The sequence below is a fragment of the Astyanax mexicanus genome, chromosome 9 (assembly GCF_023375975.1).
Source record: "Astyanax mexicanus isolate ESR-SI-001 chromosome 9, AstMex3_surface, whole genome shotgun sequence".
In the NCBI taxonomy this organism is placed as follows: domain Eukaryota; kingdom Metazoa; phylum Chordata; class Actinopteri; order Characiformes; family Acestrorhamphidae; genus Astyanax; species Astyanax mexicanus.
The window spans coordinates 26,742,119-26,760,143 of NC_064416.1; the positions used below are offsets into that span (position 1 = coordinate 26,742,119).

Here is an 18,025-nt window from a genome sequence, read left to right on the forward strand (position 1 = left end):
ATTTATTATGGGTCTGCTGAAAATGTCACCAAATCTGCTGGGTCAAAAATATACATACAGCAACAAAATTTGTCAATTTTGGTGATGTAGCGAGTTGTGTCAATCAAATTAACTTCATGTCATGGCCTCTTCACTTCTTGTAAGTGATTCTGATTGACTACAGCTGTTGACTTCTCATGAGCCCATTTAAATAGGGCTCATTTGACCCAGTGATTAGACTCAGCTACAAAAGCTACAATGGGAAAGTCAAAGGAACTCAGTGTGGATCTGAAAAAGCGAATTATTGACTTGAACAAGTCAGGGAAGTCACTTGGAGCCATTTCAAAGCAGCTACAGGTCCCAAGAGCAACTGTGCAGACAATTATACGCAAGTATAAAGTGCATGGAACAGTTGTGTCACTGCCACGATCAGGAAGAAAACGCAAGCTATCACATGCTGCCGAGAGGAGATTGGTCAGGATGGTCAAGAGTCAACCAAGAATCACCAAGAAGCAGGTCTGCAAGGATTTGGAAGCTGATGGAACACAGGTGTCAGTCTCCACAGTCAAGCGTGTTTTACATCGCCATGGACTGAGAGGCTGCCGTGCAAGAAAGAAGCCCTTGCTCCAGAAAAGGCACCTTAAGACTCGGCTGAAGTTTGCTGCTGATCACATGGACAAAGATAAAACCTTCTGGAGGAAAGTTCTCTGGTCAGACGAAACAAAAATTGAGCTGTTTGGCCACAACACCCAGCAATATGTTTGGAGGAGAAAAGGTGAGGCCTTTAATCCCAGGAACACCATGCCTACTGTCAAGCATGGTGGTGGTAGTATTATGCTCTGGGGATGTTTTGCTGCCAGTGGAACTGGTTCTTTGCAGAAAGTAAATGGGATAATGAAGAAGGAGGATTACCTCCAAATTCTGCAGGAAAACTTAAAACCATCAGCCCGAAGGTTGGGTCTTGGGCGCAGTTGGGTGTTCCAACAAGACAATGACCCAAAACACACATCAAAAGTGGTAAAGGAATGGCTAAACCAGGCTAGAATTAAGGTTTTAGAATGGCCTTCCCAAAGTCCTGACTTAAACCCCATTGAGAACATGTGGACAGTGCTAAAGAAACGGGTTCATGCAAGAAAACCATCACATTTAGCTGAACTGCACCAATTCTGTCAAGAAGAGTGGTCAAACATTCGACCTGAAGCTTGCCAGGAGCTTGTGGATGGCTACCAAAAGCGCCTAGTTGCCGTGAAAATGGCCAAGGGACATGTAACCAAATACTAATGTTGCTGTATGTATATTTTTGACCCAGCAGATTTGGTGACATTTTCAGCAGACCCATAATAAATTTATGAAAGAACCAAATTTTATGACTGTTTTTTGTGACAAACATGTATGTGTTCCGATCACTCTATCACAGAAAAATAAGAGTTGTAGAACTTATTGAAAACTCAAGACAGCCATAACATTATGTTTTTTTACAAGTGTATGTAAACTTTTGACCACAACTGTACAGGATGCAAATTTTGTCTTTAAATTGTAACTAATTGCTATTGTTTGCAGGCAAGAATATGACCTTTCAGAACTACACCTCAACAAGAAGCACTCATACACACACACAATGGGTGCAGGAAAGGGCCGGCTGGTGTTCTTGGTCACTCGAACCCCCTGCCCCGGAGCGTCCATCTCTGACCTGCGATCTGCTTTATCAGACATCAGTGAGGAGACGCTGCAGCAATACGTCAGTCTCTGTTCTCTTTTTTTTCCTTTAGTCCTTTCCTTCTTTCTGCACGGGCAACCACCAACCAACAGTTACTGTCTAAATCAATATCCTGTTTGTAAATTGATTTTGATTGAAAACAAACTAGACCAAATGAATGATTAATGGTTAATAAGGCTGAATGGCACGGCTTGTTTTGTGTGCAGAGTCTGACGAACACACTGCTGAACCTACAGGATGTTGGGTACCTCCAGGTCAAGGTTGTGAGGGCCACAGACCTTTCCTCCACAGATCTGAATGGTAATGATTTATTTTAATAGAGTAATTACCGCTGCAGAATTCTCACATTCACATTATACATGCAATCTGGTTGGTTTTCACTGTTTTAGGTAAAAGTGACCCATTTTGTATGCTGGAGCTTGGAAACAGCAAGCTGCAAACTCAAACCATGTACAAGACCCTCAATCCAGAATGGAGAACAATGCTTACATTGTGAGTGGCACATTAAGCTCTTATCCTAAATATATTAAATATATAAACTTCAAGACCTGCAAACCTGGTAAATGCTACACATTAAATCTTACAGTGTCAGTTTAGCAGTCGCATTGTTGATTTAACATTTGAAAATATACTGTGTACAATGCTAACAACATTTGCAAAAACTAGACAAAACATATGTAATTTGAGATGCATATGTTTATTATATTACGTGAAAAAAACACTAATGGGGAATGCACATTTTGCTTAGTAAATTAAATTAAACTTTAAAGTCTAAAAATGTGAGTGCAGTAAGACTTATATCAAGCAAAATTTGGACACAAGAATCAGAATAACTTGACCGGTAACTTTTGGTGCTTTTTTGAGTTCAAATGACTTAAAATAAGGTGAAAATTCTAAGAAAGACTGATTAAGATTCTTATCCTAAAATAAGCAAAATAATATTACACTTACAATGCTTAGTAGAAGAAAATTTAATAATATGTATTGTCTTGAAATTAGATCTTGCTAAGATTTTTTTTTTCAATGTAGTAATCACAATCAAGCTTAAAACAAATGGCCTCACTTATGAAAATTAAACATTTGTAAAAAATAGCAGCAAATTATGAGTAAAGGAACCTTCCAGAAAATTAATGAACACTGTGTAAACAACAGATGTATTAGTAGAACAAGTGTTAAATGTTAATGAATCCCACTGGTTTGCAGGTTTTACATGTGTGCACGTTCTTCAACAATAAGCAACAAGTTGTGCGTCACTCTGTAGCCCCTGTTCAGTGGTTCATAAATATGTACATTTTTCCAGAGTACATTTTTCTCCTTTCTCCTAAATTAAGTTACTATTCGACCACATGTGTAACAAAAATAGCAACCAATTTCTGTGCAGAACCTATAGGTAAAGCTGTCCTACACAGACAACAGGCTATATCAGAAAAACAGATTTGTGCTTGATTGTAAAGTGTAATTTAATTATTTAAATGTTATTATTAGTTCTTTAATTATACTCAAGTACAGTCATGTCAGATTACAGGTGATGTGCTGCACATCTTAGATATAGTCATGGGCAGGTGTCAAAAACAGTTTTACCAACAATGTATGTGCACATGTGCTCATGTTTCATGAATTAGTCCCACTGTATATAATGTATGTACTGTATCCATCAGCCAGCACTTAATCTCTTTAGTAAGCTTTTATTAAAATCAACAGTTTAATGTCTAACTTTCTACAATTTACTGCACTAAAAAAAAAAAAGGAAATCTCTGGCTTTTCTACAGTCCAATTAGGGACATCCATGAGGTCTTGGAGCTGAGCGTTTTTGGCGAAGATGGGGACAAATCAGGAAACTTCCTGGGAAAAGTTGCTATTCCTTTGCTGACAGTAAGTGCAGAAATAGCTGTTTCTTGTTTTTTCATGTTTTAATGCGCTGTCTATTTTTATCTGGGAGTCTGTGTGACTCTTTATTTATTATGCATTAATCTTTTGAAGAGTACTACTTTGGAATTCAACACAGCCCACTAGAGATCTATATTGTTGTCCATTTTGATATGGTAGAATTAATACACATTATTAATGTGAAAGGTCTCCAATGGACAGCAGATAACCAGCCTTCTAAAAAAAGAGGATTTGACGGGGCCATCCAAAGGGAGCATCACTCTGGAGATGAATGTTGTCTACAACCCGGTAAGAAATTAGCTGAAGGGCTTTTGACACTTTTTAGCACACCCTGTGATGCAGTGCATGGACAAAAGTATTGGGACACCTGCTTATTTATTATTTGTCCTAAAATCTTTGTTGGAGTAACTGTATCTTCAGTCAGTGTAAGGTTTTCTCATAAGTTGCTGAACATTGCTCTGAAGTTTTGATTGCATTCAGTGACACAAGAGTCTTAGAGCATATGATTAAGACCAGGCTGTTGGATGATTACCACACCATCTTAACCCCAATTGTCCAACTCATCCCATCCAAAAGTGTATGGAACACCATCATTCCAGAAACAATAAATATTGTACATATTCAGTGCTGTGAAAAAAAAGTATTTGCTTTGTGTTCTTTTTGATTAGCATTGTTTTTTTCCTTGGAACTGTCTTATAGATACCATTTTTGCACACTTTTTTATTATTTAATTATAAACACTGAGCTTAACTGAGGTAAGTGTGGCCTACAGTTATTTAGATGTTGTTCTGGGTCCTTTTGCGACCTCCTGGATGAGTCGTCCGTGCCCTTTTGGAGTAATTTCAGTTGGCCATTCACTACTAGGAAGGTTCACTACTTTTCTTGTTTTTTACCATTTGTAAATAATAGCTCTCACTGTGACTTGCTGGAATCTCAAAGCCTTAGAAATGACTTTGTAAACTTTTCCAGAATAACAGATGTCAATGTGTTGTTTTTAAGGATTTTAAGTGCATCTTTTCTACAGGTCTGGCAGTAATCCAGTCTGGTTGCGGATAGTAAAATTGAACTTAGCCTCAAAGACAGTTGCATATTGCTATTTTTTTTTATTTTTTATTATTTACTCAGGTTATCTTTAGCCCTATCCAGACGGGATTAGTTTCTAAGGTGTCCTGGGGTAATTATCTCTTTTATGGGGGGGTCCTCTGTGATTTTATTCCCGTCCAGAACGACCATGTGTGTGTTTTTCTCAGATGTCCTCTGAGAAAATTACAGGCTTAATTGACTACTGTTTTTTGCTGTTTTTAGTCCGGTCCGGGCGCACATCTCTGAGTTTCGTCATTTGTGTTTAATAAAATAGCTGTTTGTCCACTGCCACACTCCGTAATTAAACTTTGGGCACACATTTCCACGAAGATCCATGTAAACACCACAGCGAGTGGAAATAGAGGAGCTACTGAAAGCAATGTCATAAGTCACTGTTCCTCCTGTTTTTTCAATTGCAATTTTTCACAGATGTGCCCCTGAGAAACTTTTCCCGTTCGGATAGGGCTTTTGTCTGATATTAAAGCTTGTTTGATAATTGGAAAAATTGAAGGATGTAAGAATGGCTAAGAAGAAAATGTTCATCAATTTCATTAACACTAGGTTATATTTCGTGCATAAACAAGATAAATACTACTTAATGCTTAGAGCCAATTAATTAGTAATGGTAAGGATCATAGGGTCAGACATAAAGTAATTGAAAACTATCATTTACCTTGGCTTCACCTACTACAATGACCCTGACACATCAATAAACTTTCCTTCTCACAGGTCAGAGCTGCCATTAGAACTTTCAAGCCCAAAGAAAAGAAGTTTGTGGAGGACAACCCAAAGTTCAATAAAAAGGTGGGTTTATTTATCACTGCTGCTCTGCATTTGCAGTCTGTCACCTGTGGTTGGAGCCCAACAATATGTTCTTATATGGCTTAACATCAACACACGAGCCCTAGCGCGGCTCGATGCATTAATATTTATCACCAGCTAAGCTTCCTTGTAAAAAGCCTCTCCACACCTCACTTAACGCCTTGTTGCGAACATTACGTCCCTGAGCACATCTTGCTAACTACTGTTTTGTCCCCCATTAGCTGTTAGCGCGCAACATTTACCGTGTGAGGAGGATCAGCATGGCTGTGCTGTATACACTGCAGTACATTAATAGCTGCTTTCAGTGGGAGAGCACTCAGAGGAGCGTCACCGCCTTCCTGGTAAGTCCTGCAGCCATCCTGTATAGAACATCTCCACAGCAGGCCTGCGTCCTAGCGCCGCTACTGACAAAGCAATCACTCAACTATGATAAAGCACATTTATCTTAGCCCTCTCAGACAGTCGTCACTCAATCATCAGACAACGCACTTAACAATATAATGCCACCACAGAGCGCTAATACTCTCCCATGGAGTTCACCTTTGCGGAACACTGTGCAGTATGAACGCTGTCCTTGTGGTGTTGCTGCAGAACCCACTGGAGCATGGCTACGCTCTAGTGGAGGAGGTATTTTTAGAGGCAGGGCGTTTTGGGTGCCAGAGTGCAATCTGCACTTCCCCCTGTGCCGCTGGAATGAGCAGTGCCCCCTGGAGGGTAGGTGTTGGAAGGCCATGTGCTTGGCCACCTGGGGAGAGACGTAGGCAGCAGGGAGAGAAGCTGTTGCCCCATGCAGTTCTGAGAATGGAAAGAACAGCCACCTCAGTGCCAAGCTCAAAATTCACATTCATTACATACATGGATGTGGGTGAATAACGCAGAGTTTAGTTGAGGGGGAAACTGGTAGAGGATCTGTCTATCAAAAGTTTGGAGATGCCTTTCGAGTACTTTAAAAAACAAAAAACAAACGTGTGCAAACGTTTATCTCATCTTTGTGAGGTCAACACTTTTGCCTTAATACACAGAAAAAACATTACGTTGACACTTTGACATGTCCTGTGTAATCTAAAAAAGACTGCACTGACCTGCATGCCATAGGAAAGGTAGAACTATCAAGTGAAAGATGCAGAGACAGGCTTATAGGAAAATCTGTGCCAGTTAATGAAGAGAGAATTCAAATGACCTTATTCCAGATGGCTGATACTTCTGTACAATTCCAGAAAGTATGCATAAACGTACCTAAGGTATTATTATTACAGAAAGTACAGTAGGGATGGGTGGCTAGTCTTATCAGGTATCTTTTCTGTGGTGTTATATACATTTTATGACACATTTTGAAATGTATAAACTGGTGGTTTGGATTGTTAGGAAAGTTATATGCAATAATGTTCATGTTTCTTCTATCTAACTCTACATCACTGAGAGGGAGATCTGCTTCCCAGTCTTTCCTGTTACGTATCTCATTGCAAGGACGTTTTTAGACAGAATCCGCTGGTCCTGATCATTACCACCCACTGTGCTGTCCACTGTGAGTTGTAATGCCTTCTCTAACATACTCTTTGTACACACCTGACACTGTAGATCTTGGAATGTCAAAAGTCCACAAATTAAATGTCCCATTCATATGTTTGCACTGAATTGCAATGGAGTTTACAGCCCACAGTTTCTCTTTTCTTTCAACGTTCTAAACACAGCAAATGTCAATACATCCACCTGCCCCACTTGAAACAAACCACCAGCGATGTGCTGTGAGAGCTGGATTAATGAACAGCTCGCTCATTTTCTACATTATGCCTGTCTTTAGGCTTTAAGGAACCAAGGTAAGTGAGTCAGACACTGGGCAGATGGCCTCTGCCTCTCTCTCACATCTGCATAATTAGAGCAGACTCTGTGCTTTTGCTGTGCACTCTGTGTACTCTGTGTTCCAGGCTATACTGGCGCCATTCGCCCCGTGCCTGAGCCTGGCTTTAATCTACATCACAATACATTATTTATACATCACACTTCTTCGGGTTTTACACCTATAATGCATTTGCTGTGCCACAGCTCCTCTGTGCATGGCTATAGGCTCCAGCAGCCGTGCTGTGTTCCAGGAACACACTCAGACACGCAAACTCTGCCGCTGGAAATCCCCGAGGCCAGAGCGCTGACCTCCCTCACAGCACAGAGCTTATACACACTCCCTCTCTCACGGCTCTACTGCCTCTTAAAAGATGGGGCTTTTCATCCACAGGCACCAAGAAATCTGTGTGTGTGTGTGTGTTTCAAAGAGTGCATCTCTCTGTCTGAACATACATGCAGACTAAGCACAAAATGTATCAATAGCCTTAATACATACATCCACATATATGTGTATGTGTGTGTTTAAAAGTATTTTTGTACCACTTCTATTGGTCAGTTTTATTGTTATGATATATTAACAAACAGTGCAGCTCACATTTTAAACAGACATGTATAAAGTACTAGAGACCCAGACTTCAGTAAAAGTACTCTAAAAATGCTCTACCAAAAAGTGATTAAAGTAGAAGATGAAGCGTTCTTTAAGCACCACACTCAACTTTCTTTTCTTAAGTATTGCAAATAGTTTATTCTAAAATGTACTACTCAAATACTGAAGGTAAAAGTACAAGTATTGTATTATGTAGTATTACAGCAAGAAGTCAAAAGTTTGAATATCGTATTGCAGGCAGGCAGCAGAGTAAAAGGCTGAATGGGAGCAGCGTGGTCTTCTTATAAGATCAGTCTGATTGCTTGATTTGCTCAATGATGAGCAGCTTCATCCAACCTGGTTACGGTGCAGAGCATCTACCACTCTGGCTTTAGTGATAATGTGGGTTTAGAATTATTCATAACATTTTTATATGAGTACATAGTTTAATGAGTAATAATCCAGCACATAAAAATGTATTAGAGTAAAAGTATTAAACTCATGAAAAATATGTAGTGAAGTAAAGTTAAAAAAAATATTACTCCATTAGATACAGATACAGTATTTTCATACTTAAGCACAGTAGTGAAGTAGGTCTATTTGGTTACTACACATCACTGATTTTAAATAATGCAAAATGAAACTTGATAATATATATTGATTTTTGGAGTAACCTCCAGTCCAACTGTAGATGAATATTTTTGGAAAACTAAAGTTTTTGTCAGTGTCTTTGTCACAGAAATCACACTACAGTGATGGGATTTTTGAAAACTCTGATTTTCAGTGTGTGAAGACAGATCTCAATGTATGAAGATATGTAAATTCTGCTCTATTATATCATAAATGCAGTACAATGCTCTGTAATGTAATTTAGAATGCAAAGCCAAAGTTTTTTGTGACATGCATATCTCCTTATACACTAGATAAGGAGAATTATGTAACTTGGGATGATTGAACCTCTGTGTTCTCTTCCATTTTTATTGTGTTTTTAATCGCTTTCTGATTTTCTGAGGTATATTTGCCCTATACAGGGCTTGCATGTCTTATCTGTTTGGACTAAAACATTTTTAAAAAAGTAAGGAGAGAAAGCTCTATGTTTTTTTTTATTTTTCCAAATATATATATATGGATACGTCTAGACGAGGGAGGCCCGAAGTGCTACATTATTAATGCCCAAGCGTCTGTTACACAGCAAAATCTCCACTGTCAGTGTTAAATTAACAATGTGAGTGTCAAATGTTAAATTTACCACTCGCAAATTTTGCCCTGTATGAATGCAATTTCAAGTCCTCTCATACGAGTCAAGATCTTTCCAGCAGTGTCCCTTGCTGTGGGTGCAAACTTCAGCGTAGAAGTCATTGTGTACAGGGTGGTGGGTTTCTACCTCTGATTGCATAATCCCCAGTCTCTAAAGTGGACGTCTGCCTTTTGAAGTTCTCCTCCGTATCAGACTGAGGCGGAGGTTTTAAAATAGCACCCGGCTCATTAGGTAATCTTGAAAGGGCGCCTCGTCTGCATTTAAGGAGGGAACTTCTGGCGAATCCTTGGAAAGCATCTGCAGCTCTGCGCCCAGATCCAAACAGCAAAACCTGGAATATATTTTATTACTTGTTTATGCTTCAGTAATGAGTCTAGAAATGGCACTTCTAAAGTTTTGACAAGCTTACAGTCTAGCTTACAGACAGAAAGAGAAAAAGAGAGAGGAGAGAGAGAGAGAGAAAGAGGCATAGTGAGGGAGTCAGGGAGAAAAAGAGAGAGAGAGAGAGGGAAGAGAGGGAGAGAAGAGAGAGGGCCATAGTGAGGAAGGGAGGGAGACTGTGACAGCTAAAATCTTCATAAAATGTTGCTTTTTAGATGTGGCTCTTTCCAAGACAGAGAGGGATGAATGTGGCATGCATCAGCAGAGACTGCAGAGGGGTCAACTAGAGTTCTTTTCTGCACAGCCCATTCAAGCCTGCAGATGGTGCTATAGCACTGCCGAACGTACGCACGCTGGCAGAGCTGGCAGAGCTCAGAGCAGGTATTATTCCTCCACTTCCAGAAGGAGGAAAGGAGGAAGGAAAGAAGCTGTGAGCTGTGGCTCTAATGGCAGACAGTGAGAGACAGTGAAGAAGGTCTTCCACTCTCTGTCCACACAAAAAACACACCACACACACACACACACACACACACACACACACACACACATATATACGTACACACTCCAAGAAAAAGTTTTGTGCTGCAGAGGCTAAATGAGTTGTGTGTTTACATGGACAAAATTACAACGCCTCAGAACTTAAAAGTTCTCAGAGCATTTTCAATCTGGATGAAAAAAAAAGAGTGAAAGAAGGAGGAGAGGAAAAAAAAAGGTGATCATTTACACATGAAAGCTGATGCCGAGCTTTGCTGTCATTAGAGTGCTTTAAGTATTTAAGTAGAATTAATATTTTAACATATGAGATTGCTTCGGCTGTCAGTAGTTGCCACTAGAAAGAAAAACCTGTGTGTCTATGTGTGTGTATGTACGTGCACTTCTGTGTTTGTGTATGTGTGTGTGTGTGTGCGCGCGTGTGTGCGTGTGTGTTTGTGCGCCCACAAGTGTTTGAGCCGTTTTTCTTTCTGACACTGCCAGGTAGCAAGCGGTTTAGACATCATTTGACAGGCTGTGAAATGCTGATTGCTTCACATCACAGACTGTAAAGATGGCATCTGATGAATGTTTGATGCCGCGCAGCTGTAAACACAGTTGGCAGCTATGACGGAGGGTTTTTCTCTCTGTCTCTCTTCTCCCTCCCTCCCTCCCTTTTTCTCTCTCTCTTTCTCCCTCTCTTCCTCTCTCTCTCTCTGGGTCGGCAGTGGCCACCGCTCCAGATGAGAACTGCAGAGGGTCAGAGCCGGTTCCAAAGACCCCCGGGGGAGCTGAAGCAATAGCGCAGTCTCAGTCTGGGCCATTAACTGCTTTACTGGGACCACCATGATCAAAGCGATTACCACTACGGCCACCATTATTCCGCTTAACTCTGTCCCCGGTGATGACAGGTTTAAAGAGATAGTTTGGCCAAAAATCAAATTTCCACACAGTTTTCCCCTCAGCTCCAGTGCGGTGGATACGCCAAGAAAAGCTTCAGTGTTCAAACCTTCTTTCTACTTCTTTGGAGTTGTATTACAGTTAATAAGCTAATAAGTAGCCAACCTGATAGCTCAGTATAGATCATTAATGTGGCTCTAATCTGGGCCACATCTGCTATTTACTAGTGGCCCACTCACACCATTTGGTATTATGGTTCATATCTAGAAATGTGGTTGCCATAACTTTTTTTTAATAGAAGGCGAGTTTTGAACTAGTGGTTGAGTGGTGGGTTAGTGCTGATCATGTTGATCAAGTGGTACCTCAAGGGATGGCTTAGGAATGCCCACATTGAGTGAGGTTGAAGACTGGATAACGTGCTCATGACAAGGCGACATGAATTACTGGACTAATATGTATGTAACATTCCACTATCATAAGAATTCATTAAAGAAAGTATTACTACCCACAGTGGACAGCGTCAGAAGTGATAATGATTGTGATAGAAACCACATTCACATTCAATGCAGGAGGTCCCATATTTGGATCCCACATTTGGCACAGGTCAGTGCCTCATTCTTTAGCTTTAGTAGGACAAGGAATAAATTCCAGAACATGCTACTAGTTCATGTCCAATTAATTTTGGCAATCATGTCAGTAAAGGAAGTAATAGCTGTGATTAAATGGTACTATTTTATATAGATGGAACACAAAATTACATCACTCCAAATAGTAACATGTAGACTACTAGCAATTGCCAGATAAATGTTGCTATTAGGGTAAAAATGCAGGTAATGCAAGTTTATAGCCACCAGTAGATTTGTGCAAACTGTATGCCTGAATCATACAGCAGCCATGCAGAAGCCGTATCTATGAATATTTTTATGAATATTAATATGTCATGCATACAGTGCTGGAAATCACGAAGGCCTTAGTCTACAGTTTTAAAAAAGGAAGGTCCTACAAAAGGTTATTTGAGAAGTGCACCAGAAGAACCATTTAAAAGTTAAAAAAGTAAGTAATTTGTTACTTAGTGTTGTAGTATTTAAAGGAACAGTAAGTAATACATTTGTGAGTCAGTGAAATTGCTACAGGAGTCCAATTGCTAAACACTGAATATAGTTTTCTGCCTCACTCGCTGCTCCCCAGACTCCAAACTGTGTTGCCAGATTGACACACAGTAGCAAGCACCGACAATTGTTACTGTGCAGCTGATCAGTGAATATACGTATCTACTACATACTACACTAGTGGTGGTGGTAAATTACCTAGTTTGGTTAGCATACCGTACTGAAGCTCAGTGATTACCTGTTCAGCCGAAAAATAGCCATCTCTCCCACTTCTATGGCTGCAATACACTGTTTTCATGCTGTTGTCTATACCTGGCAACCCTGAGTGTGGAAATTCGACAGGGGAATGGTGGTGGACAGGTTTGGAGGCTAATTCCAACACAACACTGAAGCTCTGTTGACAAGAGCTGTCTGTGCTTAAACTCAACATGTTTCCCTAATAACTGATGCTACATCCTGACCCTGTTATGAGTTACTAGAGAAAATATAATCCTTAATGGTCCTTTAAGACCAGTCTGGTGCCCAAACATTACTGGTCTCAACCTCGGCCTTATTTGGTATCGCTCGAGATAGACCTGAATATTTTTTGAGTTATTAATTTTAGGAAACACATTATTAAAATTGTTATATATATTTTTTACAAAACATTATGAAATGTAATATTTAAAACATATATCAAACATGTATAATGAGTATTAATACATGTGAAATGAATTATCAATTAATTCTTTTTTTTTCTTTCATTTTTTTACTATTTATTTTTATATGGTGAAAAATAACATCATATATATAATAATATCATATAAAATAACATCTGCCTTTTGTCTCAGTCTTGGCTACTCCCAGTCTTGGTCTTGACTGCTACCAATATAATGGTTCTGTACACTTACATCACTTTTACAGTAATGGTTCTTCTGTAGCAAAGCTCTAAGAACCCTATCAGCAATGTGATGGATTAATTTAGCTGATTAGATGATGCCATTTGGAGGTCTGATGTATGTTAAATAAAGTGTTTTGAACACATGTCTGTATTGTTTTATTAGGAATTAAGAGGTGATCACATTCATTCATTTTATATTTGAAGCTTAAGCTCATGTTGCATTTTTTTTTAAACTTTTTTAGTTTTGTTTGTTTTGTTGTTGCTTTATTTTTCACTGCACTGCAGCAGAACAGAAGTGTGGGTTTTATTGCTGTGTGAGCAAATCCTACTTCATCTATATTAGATTTTCTTGCTTATTTCTTCTACTTCGTTGCAAAAGTTTGCTGAATGGCCTGGTCTGGACATTTGGATTGAAACTGAATGTGTGTGTGTGTGTGTGTGTGTGTGTGTGTTTGCGTGTGTCCCTCTCGGCATCTCATGGGGCCCAGGCTCCAGGCTCTTCAGGGACCTGTCACAGAGTTTACTGCCGATATGACAGCCAGAAAAGCCCTTGATGGCGTTATATGTGAGCAGGGTTTTCTTTCTTGAATCCATCCTCCAATCGATTAATAATTAACGAGGCGGACTGAGGCAGGCGCTAAGCGTGGCGTGATGGCTGCAGCTTTGACAGTGCGAGCGTTATTGAGATGTGTATGCTGGGTGTTATCTCCTGGCTCCTGAGGCTTGGCACTGGGTTTGCTCTGACCTTCTGGACCTTTCTCTCATCACGCATGCTGACAGGCCTGCCATTGGCCAATCATGTCCCCGCTCTCACAAACAGCTTCAGAATGCTTGTGCAATCACTCAAATCTCAGATGTAAGCGGCCCTTTCTCCAGACAGGTTTTACATGAAGAATCTTACAGTTGCTACTTTTGTGGTTTGTATACAATGAGGCTATACTTCTCAAAGATTCTTAGTCTATTGGAGAACTTATGTTACTTAATTAATTCAAATGTTTGGTCCTGTGATGTAGGGATCCACTGATTGGCTGTTTTTGCCATGCTAACAATGAAATAACAGGAATGCCATTATTCATTAATTAATTCAAGCTTATCGATTAGATCAGATATTTTGTTTATAGTTTCAAAAGAAACGAGGGAAGTCATATTACCCCCAAATACTCCTGCAGTGCATTGCAAAATGTCAGAATCTCCATGGGTATCATACAGCAGTTACACACAACATTGTTGTCATTATAGAGCCCAGTCTCAATTTATTAAATTTTCTGTCACAATATATGTAAATTGAAATATACAGCTGTAGGAAAAAATAGAAACCTCTTAAAAATGATGAGTTTCTTAAATTTGACCAAAGTGAAAAACTCTGAAATGTAATCAAGAAGAAGATGATCACAAGCCATCAAACCAAGCTGAACTGCTTGAATTTTAGCACCAGGAGTGGCATGAATTTATCAAAAAGCGGTGTGTAAGACTGGTGGAGGAGAACATGCCAAGATGCAAGAAAACTGTGATTAAAAACAAGGGTTATTCCACCAAATATTGATTTCTGAACTTTATATAGACTTAATAAATATAAATAATTATAAAATAAATAAATATATACTTGTTTTCTTTGTATTATTTGAGGTCTGAAAGCTCTGTATCGTTTTTTGTTATTTCAGCCATTTCTCTTTTTCTGTAAATAAGTGCTCTAAATAACAATATTTTTATTTTGAATTTGGGAGAAATGTTGTCTGTAGTTTATAGAATAAAACAACAATGTTCATTTTCCTCAAACATATACCTATAAATAGTAAAATCAGAGAAACTGATTCAGAAACTGAAGTGGTCTCTTATTTTGTCCAGAGTGAATATGCTTAAATTAAGCAAAAAAAATGCCAATGGCCTAAGCAAATTATTCTTAGTAAGATTAAAAAAAAAAAAAAAAACGACTCGCAAAGTCTCAAAATCAATTAAGTAAAATCACTGATTTTTTGGCTTATTTTTTTTTTGTGCTTATTGGAGCTCAAATCATGACTTCTAAAATAATCTAAATAATCCTAAACTTACAATGCTTAGTAACGTAAACAAAACTTGTCAGAGAAAAAAAAAGGATTTATTTAGTTGAAATGAAATAATTTCACTTGCTATGAATTTGTTTTTGCACTGCATGATGTAACTGTCAACATTTATTTCTGGGTATATAAAAAATAAGTTAATATACTCAAAGAAAAGGCAACGTCAAAAAAGAATAAGTAAAAACTTTGCCAAAGCTGGTAGACGCACACAACTATTCCTGTCACTGAAGAAAAAAAAAACTTTTCTTTAAAAACATCCACAAGTGATTCTGTCCAGCCTTCCACTATAAGAACTTGATTCAACACTCTAAAAAAGTCTAAAAGTATGTGTAGCTGATCAAGAAGTCCTTACTGAGAAAAGTACACAATGAAAATCAATGAAAGAGGCTGCTGGTATTATCAGAACAACGCTCTGTTTCGGATCTCAACATCATTGAGTGTGTTTGGGATTACAGCAGAAAATGCCTCAGTTTCTAAAATGTTTGAGGTGTGGAAATATTTCCCATATCAAATATATTTCAAATACTGAACGCACGTCTTATGAAAAGAATAGAAGCTGTAATGCTATTACGTGTAGTTGTTGGGACTGACAAATTACCTTGTTTTCAGGGCCAGTTTGACTAGAAATGGCAGAAATAAAGGGGGGCAAAATTATTTCCTTTGTGAAGAAAAATATAAAAAAATAAAAAATAAAATAAAAAGTATAAGAAAAAACACAGACCAAACTTTTCCCCCCACATTTTTTCTCATAATTTCGGATTAGTAATTGGTTAACTGAAGATTAGTAGGCCAATACATTGACTTTGAAAAAAGTTGTTTTTATTTTGACAGTAAAAGTTATAAAGCTGTTTCATTCCTCCAGTAAAGTTTCCTTTTTGATGATAGAAAAAGTATCTCTAAAAAATCTATTTACAGTAATTAGATTACTGAGAGGGTTGTGTTGCCTCACTACTTGTAATACCAAATGTATCACCAAATTAAATAAAGTGTTTTTATGTCAATTTGGGGATTTTATAGATAGCACTGCTAGATCAAAACAGTGAGGTATGGGGGTGGCAGCAGTATCTCCGTTTATTTTTTTTATTTATTTTTTTTTAGTTTGTTCAGTATTTTATTAATAGGTAAACATAAAGATCACAAGAACTATGTTCCCAAAGCCCAATATTTGCCCATGGTTTTTCAGAGTATAGTAATGGGATAGTAGATAATAGAATTAATATACACATTAATAATGATATCCAATTTAATTAAGCCGAAGAAGATATGCAGGAACAGAGAGTTTAAACCTTATTTTTAGTATTGTCCTTTTTGACTACTGCAAGGCTGAGCAAATTAGGGGGCCCTATCTTAGGGATCTATCAGTAGGTGAGCCATCAACCAATCACTGCGCAGCTTAATTTGGGGTGTGTCAGTTTGTCTTTGCTATTGTAACAGCAGTGAAAGTATGCGTAAAAGCCATATACTAATTCTCTTAATTCTCACATAATCATGGGTGTGTTTTGGACGTAACGTGAATCAGAGCCAGGTGCGCGCTGACTTTGGCAAGTTGGTATTTTAACAGCGCATTGCTTCTGCATGTCTCAGCAGAGGAAACTGATCTGCAGGTCATTTACAAGACCGACAATGCTATTTAATGGTGTTTTCTGTTTATTGTAGATGTAACAGTTGGGGTTGTGCACGGCTGTGTGTCCTTTTGGGTGTACGTTGACAAGATGGCAATGAACGTCTGATGGTTGACTGTTGTCTAGCCTTTTTTAGCAATGGCAATCGGACAGAAATTCATCTGTATACACCTGAACACATCGGTGTAGATAGGTTCACATGCACCGCTATTTAAACAAAGCAGGCGCAAGGCGTGAGAATAGACTGTTCGTGAGGGGTAAGATAACAATGAGCATTTTGACGCACCTTGCACAGGAGATATGTAAGATATGGGAAAGATTTTTTTTTTTTTTTTTTATGAGTGGAAAGCAGAGGTTCTGCAGAGATAAAAAATAAGAAAATCTGAAAGCATCTTGAACATAGAAACAAGAAGTATCCATAGTAGAACATGATCATAACATATAATCTGATGTACTGGAGCAGTTTTTCTTTACATGTATCTGCGTTTCATGATGAATAGACCAATAGAAATGCTTCAAGCATGGTCCATGTTCAACTCTTATGTGTGCGTGTGTATGTTCTGTGCTTGCACTATGGTAATGACCAGCACTAACATGCTCACCACCTCCCCAGTCAGAGTGGACAGTTCTCCCCAGGCTCCACTGGCTCTGGCCTCGGCTGGCCCCTGCCCGGTCCTTCTGGCCGTGATGCGCGTGTGTGTGTGTGAGCGGAGCTGACACTCGGGCATGGTGGCCTCGGGGGAAGACGGCTCGCATGGCGGATCTGTCACCCAGAAGGTCGCTGAGTGTTAACGCTCCCGACACGGATTAAACAGTGGTGGCCGGTGTGGCTGGCCGCTGACAGCCACCCTGCACTCTCTGCCGACAGCACACGCACACACACACACACACACATATATATACACACATTAACACATCCCACCGGCCACTGAACGGCCCGCCACCCATCAGCCTCACTGTGAACAAAAAAACTCTAGCTGATCCACAGCAGTAATTTGTTTTTTGTCATGGTTATTTTAAAGCTAGTGAACTGTATATATATGCTTCAGAAGCTTACATAGCCATTGGCCAAAGAAACATAATAGCTTAATGATGTGCACTAACACTATGATAACAATGTGCTGTGCTAACACAGTAGTAGTGATGCTGGACAAGGCCAGTGTTCAGCGTGAAAACATTTAGTTCTCCATTTAATATATAGTTATTGTGCTCCATTTCTCCAGAAAGCGGGCTAACTTGCTCACTGTGAGACCAAAAACATCCAATGACAGCAGCAGGTCATTGCAGGTCGTAATTTAGCAACACAGCAAATGGAAAAAGAAACCAATCAAATGGGTTTGGACCAGTGCAGACCAGTAAGATGTGGCCTTAAAAACCATTTGGCCTTGCAATGGAAGCCGGACAATCAACTGAACAGTTCACACACCATATCTT

General features: G+C 39.1%; 1 protein-coding gene across 1 annotated transcript in view; it reads left to right on the forward strand.

Moving 5' to 3' along the window:
* Positions 1–18,025, forward strand: part of mctp2a (multiple C2 domains, transmembrane 2a) — a 71,842-nt gene that overhangs the window by 20,871 nt on the left and 32,946 nt on the right. The window contains exons 11-17 of the mRNA XM_022679733.2: positions 1,540–1,717; positions 1,903–1,996; positions 2,086–2,188; positions 3,466–3,568; positions 3,770–3,871; positions 5,396–5,470; positions 5,710–5,829. Coding sequence (XP_022535454.2) covers positions 1,540–1,717; positions 1,903–1,996; positions 2,086–2,188; positions 3,466–3,568; positions 3,770–3,871; positions 5,396–5,470; positions 5,710–5,829 — 775 coding nt within the window. The remainder of the gene's footprint in view (positions 1–1,539; positions 1,718–1,902; positions 1,997–2,085; positions 2,189–3,465; positions 3,569–3,769; positions 3,872–5,395; positions 5,471–5,709; positions 5,830–18,025) is intronic.